This window comes from Berghia stephanieae, chromosome 2 (genome assembly GCF_034508935.2).
Source record: "Berghia stephanieae isolate SIO BIC M18660-M18661 chromosome 2, UCSD_Bste_1.3, whole genome shotgun sequence".
NCBI lineage: Eukaryota > Metazoa > Mollusca > Gastropoda > Nudibranchia > Aeolidiidae > Berghia > Berghia stephanieae.
The window spans coordinates 104,553,496-104,569,010 of NC_088361.1; the positions used below are offsets into that span (position 1 = coordinate 104,553,496).

At 37.2% G+C, this 15,515-nt stretch overlaps 1 protein-coding gene across 1 annotated transcript in view; it reads left to right on the forward strand.

Annotated features, from left to right (window-relative positions):
• The window catches only part of LOC144966143 (receptor-type tyrosine-protein phosphatase-like ida-1), a 367,489-nt gene that overhangs the window by 124,402 nt on the left and 227,572 nt on the right, over positions 1–15,515 (forward strand). Inside the window, exons 4-6 of the mRNA XM_078902260.1 lie at positions 1,525–1,614; positions 4,854–4,982; positions 6,632–6,856. Coding sequence (XP_078758386.1) covers positions 1,525–1,614; positions 4,854–4,982; positions 6,632–6,856 — 444 coding nt within the window. The remainder of the gene's footprint in view (positions 1–1,524; positions 1,615–4,853; positions 4,983–6,631; positions 6,857–15,515) is intronic.

The following is a 15,515-nucleotide window of genomic DNA, read 5'->3' on the forward strand; positions in this document are numbered from 1 at the left end:
AAGATAATAATAATAAAAGAATAAAAAATAAAAATAATAGTAATAATAATAATAATAATAATAATAATAAATAATAATAATAATAATAATAATAATAATAATAATAATAATAATAATAATAATAATAATAATAATAATAATAATAATAGTAATAATAATTTAATTTTAGAACGAATGACTCCAAACAAAATGTCCTAAACTTTGGTGTATGTCATGTTGGAACCTAAGACAAATAGAGTATCTCTATAGAGTAACAATATCCACAAACCGTGCTAAAACTACGTTACAAAAGTCTCTCACAAACAACAACACTTATCATGTAGCGTGAAATACAACGCCAATAAGTCGATAATACCATTTTTCCCGATAGAGACAACACTTTTAACGGCCAGGTACTCATTTTATACCTGAGTACTTTGAGAGAATGCGAGTAAAGAGATTTTTTTCAAAGACTCAACTATGCGCCGAGCGAGGCTAGAACCCAGTTCCCTTCCGATCCTAAAGCGAGTGTCATACCACTAGACAACATAACAGCACACATCTAAATTTTCAGGAACAATATATAAATATCCGTATCATGTTTCAATATTTGAGCTTATGAATAAAAACTAGAGAATTTATATAGCGCAATATCCACTAATCGTGCTCAAAGCGCTTTACAAGGGGTCCCTGGAACACGTAACATATAGAACAAGACATGACTTCTGTGAGGCGATTCTACTTTTTTTTTCACAGAGACAAAGCTGTTACAGGCCATTTTACACATGAGTACATTGAGAGAATGTAAATAAAGATTTTTTTTTTCCAAAGACTCAACTATGCGATGAGCCACGCTCGAACCCAGGACATTCCGATCTGAAAGCGAGTGTCATACCACTAGACCATATAACAGCACAGCACACATCTAAATTTTCAGGAACATATAAAACCAACCCTATCATTTTCAACATTAGAGATAGTGAAAAAACAAAGCTAGAGCATTTATCTAGCGCAATATCCACTAAGCATTCTCAAAGCGCTTTACAAGGGTCCCTGACCAACAGCAACACGTAACAGATAGAACAAGACATGACGCATGTTAGGCGATATTACATTTTTTTTTTGGACAGAGACAACGCTGTTAACGACCAGGTAGTCATTTTACACCTGAGTACGTTGAGTGTGAGTAAAGAGATTTTTCCAAAGACTCAACTATGCGCCGAGCGAGGCTCGAACCCAGGACCTTCCGATCCGAAAGCGAGTGTCATATCACTAGACCACATATCCGCCACACATTTAAATTTTCAGGAGCATATACAAATGTCCCTATCAATTTTCAACATTTGAGATAACGAAAACACGTTTTATATTAGCTTTTTTGTTTGTTCGCAGCTTGCAATGTTTGTTAAATACAATAGCCTTGTGTACGAGATGGAATAAATCTTAAATATATGTGTTTTAATGAGGAACCGAGTCATTAAGCAGAGTAATCGAATACTGGTATTGTGTACGGTATCCTTTCAGAATTATACGTTCTCCTTTCAGATCTCACGACCCCCAGCGAAGACATCGACAGTGACGGGCAAACACGAGTATCGCAAGAAGATGAGAAAATTCTGGAGAAGCTTTTAGACGGTGAGTTTCGTTAGTGTCAAATTTACATTCGATACTTCGTGGTATCAATTCTCATCATTTTTATCTCTCTTATTATTTTCAGATTTATTTTTTTTTTTTTGGGGGGGGGGGGGGTGGGAGGGAGGTAGGGGAGAGGGAGAGGGGGTCCCCGATAGCTCAGTCGGTCGAGTACTCGCTTCACATGCAAAGGGGCTGTGATTGTTCCTGGATGAAATCAGGAATTTTTTCGAACCCTCCTCCTGTCCATCCAACAGTGATTGGGTAGCTGAGTCCGTTAGGTCTGGCGGAAAGCACTTTGCGATAGACTAGTTTTTTATCCAAAAGGTAACAGGTAATTTCTATTGTCCAATTAAGGCTCCATGAGAAGGACTACCTATACCTTTATTTTAGTTGGGGTGGGTGGGGGGTGGGGGTCGATCGGGGGGGGGGGGGGGAGGGGCGTGGGGGTCAATGTTAGTATTGTTTTTGTTCTTTTCTACGACTTTTGATTTTAAAAATGTTAGCATATGTGTCATATCATCACAAAACAGTGTTATATGGGAAGTAAAAATAATATTTTAGTGTGCATGAATACAAATCCAGCGTTTTTAGTTTAGGGTCAAATTGTCATTCAAGCAGAAGAAGAAAGATGCAATTTTGGAGAATAAAAGTACTAATACCATACCATTTAGTTACAAAATATCTAAAAACCTCGCTTGAAAGGTTACAATAAACGTATTCTTTCATTTCTTTGTAATTAATAAACTCGTTATATTTTTATCGTGCAATAACACATACTCACAAGCTCGTTGTGTTATTGGGCACGATAAAAATTATAATGACTCGTTTCATGTATACAAAGAGATGAAAATATCGAATAATACTTACTATCCTTTCAGTCTTGACTAGCTACAAAGTGGTCAATTAATACAAAGACAGAAGGACTGACTTCCTGTTAAGTTTTTGGCCAGAAATCTTTTACTACAATTATCTGTCGATTGAAAAATGACTCCCGACTTGTCAAAAACGCTTAATCACGTCCATTACAAAAGACCTCTCCATTGTGATATCAAGTTTTACAAGATGGAGATCAATTTAATCAATCCATAGTTAAAGTAATTTTTTTTCTCTGGCCAAAATTGAAATATTATAATGTGTCACGAAGGCCATTGTGTGTTCTATGTAGTTTGGCCATCTGACAATCATGCTAGTGACCTTCAAAACAAAACACAAGATACTTATCCTTTTCATTCTTGTCTAGATAGATAGCTAGCTACAAAGAAAAGAAAGAAAGACGAACAATACACAAAGACTGGATGGAGGGCTGGATGGATGGAGTCGATTGAAATCCAATGTCTATTGTTCTGGTTTTGTGATGTCGCGATGTGATGTTGATGTCTTGTCTTTTATCAACCACTTCCATTATCTCTTGGCATTCTCCATCTCTCTAATTCTCTCTTTCTTTCTCCCCCCCCCCCCTTCTCCTATTCTCTCTTTGTCTCTCTCTCTCTCTCTCTCTCTCTCTCTCTCTCTCTCTCGCTCTCTATCTCTAATTGCTCTCCTCTCTCTTTCTCTGTTCTACTTTTCTTCTCTCGTTCTCTCTCCATCCACCTACCTATTTATCTATATGTCTATCGATCTAATTATCTATCTATCTATCTATCTATCTATCTATCTATCTATCTATCTATCTATCTATCTATCTATCTATCTATTTGTCTGTCTATCTATCTATCTGTCTATCTATCTATCTATCTATCTATCTATCTATCTATCTATCTATCTATCTATATATTTACATTTATCTTTATTCTTTTCTCTCCCTTTTTTCATCTTTCTTTCGCTCTTACCCCCTCTCCCTTTCTCTCTCTCTCTCATATAAACACATACACACACACACACACACACACACACACACACACACACACTCTATCTCTCTCTCTCTCTATCTCTCTCCATCTCCTCATTTTTCTGTCTGCTTCCTTCTCTATATTACCACCCTCTCTTCTTCCCCTCCCCCCTTCTCTCTCTGTCTCTCTCTCTTTCTATCAATCTATCTATCTTTCTTGCTCATTCTCCCCTATCTCCTTTCCACATTACTTATCTTCAATTCACACATTGAACACATGACAAACAACAATAATAACACTCTCTGTGATGCAAAAAGACAAGATAATTTCTAAAGAAATCTCTTTCTCATTAGTTATAGTGAATTGTACAGTGCATTCATTGCGCACTGGATTCTTCAAGGCTGTAGTGGGCAAATTATATATGCAACCCACCCATCGTCTGGAAAAGGTTTAATGTCAAGGTCGTTTAAAGTGTTATAAATAGATTTTATAATGAGATATAAAAGACGTGGATTTTTATGTTTTATTCAAGAGAGTGGAAATGAATTGTGAAAATGACAATAACATTAAAGTTTACATCTCTAGTCCTGTTAACTTTAACATCTGGTTTGTTTGACACAAAATCGTTTTGAGCCAATGCGTCTCGTATAGGAAAGCAAGCATAGACCCCCCCCCCCAAAAAAAAAAAAAAAAAAACAAATAAAAAACAAAACAAAACAAAACAAAAAAAAAACAAAACAAAATAGCAACAAAAAAACAACAAAACAAAATAAAAATTAAAAAATTAAAAAATGTCCTTTATTCATCTCATAGAGGAATTTAGTCTCTAGGGTCTATTCCAAGGGAAGACTGGAATAACCCAGGCGTTAGCCGCAGTGCAGCGCCGCAATTTTAGCTAGGGCATGGTGACTTACTCAAGGCCACCCAGCGCAGTTGCAGGTGATGGAACTCGAATCCTTTCGTGTATGAAGCAAAGACCGTACCGCTGAGCCACCCTGACCCAACAAACGTTAGAAGAAAGAGGGTATCCATTGTATAAACAGGTTAAAAAAAGGTGTGTGTGTGTAGGGGGGGGGGGGGGGTAGCGATCTTTATTTTCTCATAATTTTATGATGTAGGCAATGCAGATGACAAGTAGGTTTTTATTTAGCATCCGAGAATGGTGGGAAACCTTGAGGAAAAAGCCTTCTCCAACGAACCAACTCTACGAGGAACGAATATAGCACTCGAACCTGGAACCAACAGATTCAATGTCAATTTTCATAACCACAAGACATAATGCCATTACACCCCCCACAAACTGGTTATGCGAACTCTCAGGTTTGAGAGTTTTTGCAAAGATAAAGGTTATTTCGATTTAATACCGTATTAAGACGACTGTTCACGTATTTATTTATTTATTTCTGGCAGGTTCCATCCAGCCTGAAGACCTAGACCCCGAGAAGCAAGAACGTATGCAGATGTTTATAGAAAAGCTGATCAAAGTCTTAGAAGACACAACTCCGACGCCCAGTTCTGTCACATCTGAAGAGATACCAGGTAAGTCTATCAAGCTGCTTCGTGGTTGTGGGCTTCGACATTTTGTATAGAGCAATATCCACAGAATGTGCTCAACACGCTTCATTTTGCAAGGGGTCCACCAACACGCTTCATTATGCAAGGGGTCCACCAACACGCTTCATTATGCAAGAGGTCCACCAACACGCTTCATTTTGCAAGGGGTCCACCAACACGCTTCATTTTGCAAGGGGTCCAGCAACACTCTTCATTTTGCAAGGGGTCCACCAAAACTTTTCATTTTGCAAGGAGTCCACCAACACGCTTCATTTTGCAAGGGGTCCACCAACACGCTTCATTTTGCAAGGGGTCCACCAACACGCTTCATTTTGCAAGGGGTCCACCAACACGCTTCATTTTGAAAGGGGTCCACCAACACGCTTCATTTTGCAAGGGGTCCACCAACACGCTGCATTTTGCAAGGGGTCCACCAACACGCTTCATTTTGCAAGGGGTCCACCAACACGCTTCATTTTGCAAGGGGTCCACCAACACGCTTCATTTTGCAAGGGGTCCACGACCAATACGCTGCATTTTGCAAGGGGTCCACCAACACGCTTCATTTTGCAAGGGGCACACGACCAACATCGGCACTTCATTGTCGCACTCTGGAATACTACGATTTTAAGATTTTAGCCAGAAAATTCGTTCCTCAAATATCGATCAATTGAAATTTCCCTTATCTTGCTAAAAATCCCCAAAAGTCCCAGGTTTGAGAGATTTTAGCAATTTTTGATTATTTTTATCGACCGGGAAGTCCCGGGCTAGAGAGTTGAGTTTTTAGTGATATGAGAGTGATTTGAATAAACTGATTTTTGAAGAACGATTTTTCTGGCCAAATTGTTTAACGGTTTTTTTTTTCAAGAGTACGCCAGTAGTAGTAGTAGTAGTAGTAGTAGTAGTAGTAGTAGTAGTAGTAGTAATAGTAGTAGTAGTAGTAGTAGTAGTAGTAGTAGTAGTAGTAGTAGTAGTAGTAGCAGCAGTAGTAGTAGTAGTAGTAGTAGTAGTAGTAGTAATAGTAGTAGCAGTAGTAGTAGTAGAAGTAGTAGTAGTAGTAGTAGCAGTAGTAGTAGTAGTAGTAGTAGTAGTAGTAGTAGTAGTAGTAGTAGCAGTAGTAGTAGTAGTAGTAGTAGTAATAGTAGTAGCAGTAGTAGTAGTAGAAGTAGTAGTAGTAGTAGTAGCAGTAGTAGTAGTAGTAGTAGTAGTAGTAGTAGTAGTAGTAGTAGTAGTAGTAGTAGTAGTAGTAGTGGTAGTAGTGGAAGTGGTAGCAGCGTATGGCTACATCTCCAAATTCATTTCGTCAACCCAGCTTCGAAAGTCTTCCTCGCCTTAGGAACTGTTTCATAGCCACCTGCAAGTTTAGTTACTCGACCTGTTAGGCGATGTTACATTTTTTTTTTCGGACAAAGACAACGCTGTTAAAGGCCACGTACTCATTTTACACCCGAATACGGTGAGATAGTGTGAGTAAATAGTCTTTTCCAGGGACTGAATTATTTGCTGAGCGAGGCTCGAACCCAGGACCTTCCAATCCGAAAGCGTGTGTCATACCACGAGACCACATAGCCGCACACTGATTTGAGACATTTGATCACAGTTATGTATTTCATATTTATCATTTGACTCCACAGGTACGGACAATGTCCAGCTGGATGAGATAAAAGCCTTGATCGCGTCAGAGGGGAACATGCTGAATGAAGATGAAGGAGACGCGGAGGATAACAGGTCGGTACCTTCAGAGGAGAATGAAGAACTTTCTGGGATGCTAGACAAGAAGAGTCTTCATGTTCCTCCCAAAGAGCAACTGGAGGAACTCGGTGTGGAAGTCCCTGAAGACGTTAGTGAAGAAGAGAAAGGTAAGAAAGGTTGTCAATAATTTGGGATTATTTTTCAATAGACAATATATTGGGTTTTTTTTTTAAAATGGACAATATACTTGATGTCCATTTTTAGATTTAAGATCTTTTTCTTTACTGGATTCCCAAGCATGATCACAATTGCTGAAAAAGCTTACGAATGTGCGGTGGGGGGAAAAAGGATCGTATTTCAATACACCAGAGCAGAGGGAGACATCTTATATTCTATCACTCAAACCATTCTGATCTCATTAGTTTTTTTTCCGGGGAAGTATTTATGGAATTTCCAGGTGTGAGAATGTTTGACTAGATTAGGGCCATTTTAATCGATCGATATTTAAAGGACGAGTTTTTTTTTTTTTTTTTTTTTTTTGCCAACCTTTCTTTTGAAAACGTGTTTTATCGAAGTTTGGTTGTAATTCTATAATGTTTTCGTGGAATATTGGATCTTTAGTGTATAGATAGAATGCGCTTGGCCAAGGAGTTCACAACATTGCCATCCGGAAGTATAACGGACCAACACACAAACTCTGTGTAACCATGAACTTTTATAGTCTGGTTAATACAGTTTAGTGAGAACAACTCACAAACTCGGATGGCAAAAACAATAACAAAGGCCTGAGTGACGTCATCTTCGAACTATCTATAAAGGGACAAACACACTGAGGGACCAATATTTTCCCCCGACCCTCCTGTCCACCCAGAAGTGAATGGGTAGCTTAGTCTGTTAGATTTGGCGGAAAGTAGGTACTTTATGATAGACTAGCGTTCTATCCAAAAGATAGAAAGTAATTGCTATTGTTCGTTTCACGCTATAGAAACCGGGATAAACTCCGACTCCATGAACCCAATGGCTCAGAAGAACCGAGAAGAAGAAATGTATAATACATTTATATCTTTTAAAACGGATATATATCTCAAACGGTAGACTTGTATCAGAAAATGGGTAGCTTGTGCGGCTATGTGGTCTTGTGGTATGACACTCGCTTTCGGATCGGAAGGTCCTGGGTTCGAGCCTCGCGCTCGTCGCATAGTTGAGTCCTTGGAAAAGTCTCTTTATTCACATTCTCTCACCGTGATCAGGTGTAAAATGAGTACCTGGCCGTTAACAGCGTTGTCTTTGTCCGAAAAATTGTAATATCGCTTAACAGGCGCCGTGTCCCGTCCTACATGTTAAATGTTGCTGTTGACCAGGGACCCCCGTGTAAAGCGATTTGAGCACATTTAGTGGATATTGCGCTATATAAAGCTCAACATATTTTTAGCTTAACGCTGTCTTTGTGGACAAGGAGTATCAATGGATAATCTTGAGCAATTTTGAGCATTTATATAGTGCAATGTCCACTAAACGTGCTCAAAGCACTTAAAAGGGTGTCCCTTCCTAACAACAACAACAACACCAAACATGTAAGACGAGACGTGACGCCTGAACGGCGAAGACACACATTCTTTTGATTTTCAGCTTGATCTTTTAAAAAAATTATATAGCGCAATATCCGCTCAATATGCTCAAAGCGCTTTACAAGGGGTCGCTGACCAACAGCAACACGAGAACAAGACATGACGCCTGTTAGGCGATATTAAAATTTTTTCAAGTAAGTAGGCAGCTCTGTTCTCATTTAATCAAATTAAATATTAAATTTTCAAAGAGATTCAGATTGCGTGGGGTCTGAGATGTTAGTGGATGAGCGGTAAAGCGCCATCGAGCGTGATTAAAAATTTAAAAAAATTGAGCTTTATATAGAGCGATATCCACTAAATGTGCTCAAAGCGCTTACAGGGGGTCCCTGGTCAACAGCAACATTTAACATGTAGGACGGGACATGCCGCCTGTTAGACGATAGTACAATTTTTCGGACAAACACAACCTGTTAATGACCAGGTACTCATTTTACACCTGAGTACGGTGAGAGAATGTGAGTGAGGAGCCTTTTCCAAGGACTCAACTATGCGCCGAACGCGAGGCTCGAACCCAGGACCTTCCGATCCGAAAGCGAGTGTCATACCACTAGACCACATAGCCGCATCGTAATATCGTAATAATGTATTTGAAGACACGGAATAGCCGTAGAAAATCAATAATAGGAGGAGACAAATATCATCGATGACAGCAGATTAGAGATGCCAACTTGAAATTTCAAAAATGCGTAGCTTCCATGGAAGGAATTTTAAAAAAGTCGCCTTGAATAGCTTCAGAAATAAATTATTTGCCCTCAGATTGATCTAAAAATGCTCCAAAGTCTATTTACAGGATCAAAGGAACTGCACATTCCTTTTCAAACAAGATTTATTGAGTCAAAGAGGCGAATACAGTCCTGTGGCTGGATCCAGAATTCGTATTTCTACCAATTTTTCGTAGTACTTGGCCGGTCTGCAGGATGTGGAGTAAAAACATTTTAAAAAAAAAATGCGAGCACCTTTTTACTGATGGTGATAATAGTCATGGTGTTGGTGGTGGTGATGGCGATGGTGATGCTGATGATGCTGATGATGATGATGATGCTGATGATGATGATGATGATGATGCTGATGATGATGATGATGCTGATGATGATGATGATGATGCTGATGATGCTGATGATGGTGATGATGCTGATGATGATGATGATGATGATGATGATGATGATGATGATGATGATGATGATGATGATTATGATGATAATGAAGACAACAAATTATTTGTCCAGCAAATATTCAAAATAACGACATTGATTTATCTATCTATCTATCTATCTATCTCTCTCTCTCTCTCTCTCTCTCTCTCTCTCTCTCTCTCTCTCTATATATATATATATATATATATATATATATATATATATATATATATATAACAAAATTTTAAAAAATCTTAAAATTAACCATTTACTTCATTCCAATTCGACATTTGATTTAGTCATTCTTATATTTCCCCCCTTTCTGAACCTTCTCCGTATTATAACATATTTACTCTAAATACCCCCGACGTCAAACGACTATACACCACCATAAATCAACACACTAGGTCTAAAAGTTAAAAACAAAAAAAAACAAAAAACAAAACAACCCTCACTCTTTATTAATGGAGACTCATTGCTCCGACTTAGGTACCTAATCTTACCCACAAGGAAAGAAGAGCTACACAGGAAGTAATCGAAAAAGACGAAGTGTCTCCAACTTCTTTTCAAAAGGAAGACTAGTGAATTTTACCGCTATCTTCTTTTCTTCTTTATATTTGTGTATATCCCCCCATCCCCCCCCCCCTCCACTTTCTACTACTCTTTTGGAAACCGTAAACCCCCCTACGGCAAAATTGTATGTTACCATAGAAACTGGCATCGCGTCGAGGAGAGATCTCTATATCTGGTCCTTAAATTGAGTACATACCTTGATGGCAGTGTCTTGTTCTTAACTAAGAATGACTACTCTCACATCCGGCGTGTTTTTGGGACGGAAGGGGAGGTAATGGTTTTGGTTCGTGTGGGAACATTTATAAGGCTTCCACCACATCGAGATTGGGGATTCGCTGATGTATGTGTGTCTGTTTGTTTGTGTGCATGGTTGAGAGAAATAATGATAAATCATATATATATTTTATATATATATATATATAATATATATTATAATATATATATATATATATATATATATCATAATTTTAGAAGTATGTAAGAACAACAAATTGTTTATAATTATAAAAAATCCAAGACAAAATGGGGGAAAATCCAAGATGTTGTTGAAGGCTAACAGAAAAGAGCGAGATGGTTGTGTTATCGTTATTATGTCTGTTTTCCAGCAGTTTTGAATATCCCCTTGGTAGCAGGCGATTATTATTCCAGTTGTCATTTTTTTTTTTTTTTTTTTGATTTTCTGGTTTCTCTTGTTCCTCCTCCTCCTACTACTATTACTACTACTAATACTAATACTACTACTACTACTACTACTACTACTGCTACTGTTTTACTACTACTACTACTACATACTGCTACTGCTACTACTACTACTACTAATACTACTACTACTACTACTACTACTACTACTACTACTAACTACATTCTACTACTACTACTGCTACTGCTACTACTACTACTACTACTACTACTATTACTACTACTACTACTACTACTACTACTACTACTGTTACTGCTGCTGCTACTACTACTACTACTACTACTACTACTACTACTACTACTACTACTACTATTACTACTACTTTTTCTTCATCCTCTTCTGCTTCTTCTTCTTCTTTTCCTCCCCCTCCTCCCCTTTCTTCTTCTTCTTCTTCTTCTTCTTCTTCTTCTTCTTCTTCTTCTTCTTCTTCTTCTTCTTCTTCTTCTTCTTCTTCTTCTTCTTATTATTATTATTATTATTATTATTATTCTTATTCTTCCTCTCCCTCTTTTCAAAATCAGTTTTCTCTTTCCCCCCCCCCCCCCCCCCCCCGCCTTCTAATCCTTCCCTTCCTCTCCTCTACAAAAAAAAAACAAAAAAAAAAACAAAACAAAAAAACATACCGTGTAAAAAGGGCTTAATCCAGTTCTAAAATTGATGCCATTCCATCAACTAGGAGCTGTTAAATGATAAACACTATCGCTTTATTCCGATAACACGGCGAGAACGGGGGGAGAAAGAAAACAAGAGTCTAAAATCTTTTTGTTGACATCCTATTTTCTATTCAAACAATGTGGGGATGTTTTGAAAATAAAATTTGTTTAGGATTTGACTTTAGCGATTTAGAAATGTCAACTTTTAATTTATCACGAAGGGAATGAATAAAAAAAAATCTGTGGGCGTTCAAACAAGGCTAGCCTATTCAGTATCTGATACTGAATAGTGGTTTTGCACTATTCAGTATCAGATACTGAATAGCGGGTTTTTCCCACTATTCAGTATCTGATACTGAATAGTGGTTTTGTACTATTCAGTATTGATACTGAATAGTGGTTTTTGTACTATTCAGTATCTGACACTGAATAGTGGTTTTGCACTATAATACGGTGTTGTTTTTTTCCGAAACCCGACAAAGAGGCAGCTGTGGGAGTGAATCTGGGACTCAGAGGAGTGTACACCTGTGGGGAGTGAACCTGGGACTGGTTTCGGCGGGTTTCGTAATAAAAAGCATTTTACTTTTTTACGAAACCCGACGACACCTGGCAATATCCGACAAAAGTTAATGGGAGTTAGGATCAGCGTGTGTGTGTGTGTGTGTTGTTGAGTGTTAAGGGAGGCGGGGGGGGGGGGGGGAGGAAGGGATGAACCTGAGAACCAGGGAAGTGTACCCAGTGGGAGTGAACCCTGGGACTCTGGGTTTTTGTAAAACACAGTAACAAATGGGGGGGGGGGGGGTGGTACTTTTTTTTTACGAAACCCGACAATATGCGGCAAACTTGTGAAAGTAGGCAAAGCGTGGGACTGAACCTGAGACAGTGAAGTGTAAACCAGTGGGGAGTGAACCTGAGACTATGGTTTTCGGCGGGCTTTCAGATAATGTACATATAAAAGCAATTACATTTTTATGAAACCCGACGAAACTGGCAATATCCGATAAAGTAATGGGTAGTAGGCAACAGTGGGGAGTGAACCTGAGATTCGAGGAAGTGTACACTAGTGGGGAGTGAACTGGGACATGGATTCGGTGAGTTTTGGAGGAAAAAAAAAGGCAATTACTTTTTGTTTACGAAATGCGCCAAATCCAACAAAATGGGGCAAAGTTATGGAAAGTAGGCAAATAATGGGGATGAACGTGAGACAAAGGAATGTACACCAATGGGGAGTGAACCTAGACTCTGGTTTTCGGCGGGTTTCAGCGAGTTTCATATAAAACAATTACTTTTTTTCGAAACCCGACAAAACCTGGCAATATCGACAAAGTTATTGAAGTAGGCAACAGTGGGGGTGATCCTGTGATTCAGGGAAGTGTACACTTGTGGGGAGTGAACCTGGGACTCTGGATTTTGTAAAAAAGCAAAAACCAAGGAAGGGGGAATTAACTTTTTATTCGGAAGCCGCCAAAACCGACAAAGTTATGGGAAGCAAGCACAGTGGGGAGTGAATTCTGGGATTCGGACACCGATGAGGATTGAACCTGGGACTGCGAGAGGTTCATACCAGTGGACAGGGAGCTCAAAGTACTTTTATTTTCAAAACCTACCGATATTGTCAAAAGTTATGGGAAGTGGGCACCATTGGGCAATGAACCGGGACTCAGGGAAGTGCACACCGGTTGGGCGTGAACCTGGGACTGTGAGAAGAGGTTAACAGTGGGAATGAACCTGGGATATGGAAGATGGATACCAGTGGGAAATGAAGCCGGACTAAGGGAGGTGGGTACCAGACGAGAATGAAGCAATTACATTTTTTACGAAACCCCCAAAAGCTGTCGAAAATCCATAGACTTAGGTTTACTCCCCAATAGTGTACACTTCCTGAGTCCGGTTCACTCCCCCACTGTTGCCTACTTTCTTTCCATAACTTTGTCGTGATATTGTCGGGTTTCGTAAAAAAAAGTAATTGCTTTTTTTTACGAAACCCATGTCCCAGGTTCACTCCCCACTGTTGCCTCTTCCTGGCGTGTTTCGTAAAAAAGAAACACCTCTAAAAATACAACGAGTATTCAGTAAATAGATGTCAATTGTAGTCTAATATTCAGTATCTATTATTTATTATTTTATTATTATTATTATTATTTATTATTATTATTATTTATTATTATTATGATTATTATTATCATTATTATTTTATTATATTATTATTATTATTATTATTATTAATTATTATTATTATTATTTTATTATTATTATTATTATTTATTATTATTATTATTATTTATTATTATATTATTTTTATTATCATTATTTAATTATTATTATTATTATTATTATTTTATTATTATTATTATTATATTATTAATCATTATTATCATTATATCATTATTATTATTATTATATTATTATTATTATTATTTATTATTATTATTATTATTATTATTATTATTATTATATTATTATTATTATCACGTAAATTTTAATATAATACGGCAATTAATTCACGGAAGTACATCGCTCAATTAAAAAATGGCAGAAAGTCTGGCCACATATTTATAATGGAATCGGGTTTGTCTTAGATGAACAAACAAACAAAAAACAAACAAACAACAACAACAACAACAACAACAACAACAACAAATGAGACAAACAGAAAAAAGCAAGATTTTAAAAAGTAATAAAACAAGAGAAGAGCACATCAATGAAAACAACAACGGAGATTATAACACATAAAAGATATTCGTAAAAAATCGATAACTGATTAAATTACTCCAACTACTTGATTTAAAAAAATAATAATCATAATAATAATGATGATGATGACGATTACAATAATAATAATAATAAAATAATAAATTAATAATAATAATAATAATAATAATAATAATAATAATAATAAATAATAATAATAATAATAATAAAGAAGAAAGAACAATAGTATAATATCAACATTAAAGCATATTACAAGCGAGGGGGGGGGGAGAAAAAAATATATATATTGACTGCACCCTGGATCGATCACAATTCTCTTGTTCGTATTACGCAAGTGCTTACCAACTGAGCTATAGGACAACCCCGCAATAACGAGCTTCTACAGAAACAAGGATAAAAACTCCATCTCCATGACCAAAGGGGCTCTGGAGAGCTACATACTCTTAACAATATAAATATAAGCACGCATGTCAAAATAAACTTTGACGACTGAGTCGATTGAGGCAATGTAAGAGTGTGATGCCAAGGTGAAAAATAAACTGATGTCTGGGGGCCCTATACAAGGGGGGGGAACATAATTTAGGTGCTGCTTATAGTAATAGATTAGGATCTGATTTAGCAAGCAGTGCCCTTTCTTGCATCCAGCGTGGAATGACGGCTTCGCCCACTAAGTGAAGTAACAGTTTCAGAATATGGAAAACATACGTATATGGAACACTGAATCTTTGACACATTTGGGTGTAGGTCTCCGAATTGCCCATGAATGTAGACTGCGTGTTGCAAAATTAATAAGTAGCTCGTATTATAGTGGAAGGTTGTAATTTCATTATAATCAACCGGTGCTGTGAGCCAGTCGGACCTCGACGTTTGCAATCATTCATTGTCACTCATCACTCATCCATAATGAAATGGATAATGCAGCGGAAATCTTCTTTTAAAGTCGACATCTCCTGTGGTCCAAAGTTTGTGTTCTCTAAGTGTATTCCATAATAAGGATAAAGTCAACCAATCTTTCTGGGGGGGGGGGGGGGGGGGGGGGGGGGGGGGGGGTGTTGGTTCATCGGATCCACTGTTTAATATGGATGATGATGTTAATAATAATAATAAATGATGATGATGGTATAATAAAAGTAAATTCTTTAATTTCAACACCTCTTGTTGGTCCAATTTTGTGTTCTCACTAATCTAAGCGGTTCTATTAATAAAATTTAAAGTCAACCATCTTTCTGGACGGGGGAGTTGGATTCACAGGATCCATGTAATTATATTGAGGTGAAATCAAATAAAATAATAAATAATAATAATAATAATAATAATAATAATAATAATAAATTATAATAATAATAATAATTTAATAATAATAAAATAACAAAATAAAAAAACAATAATAATAAAAATAATTTAAAAATAATAATAAATAATAAAAT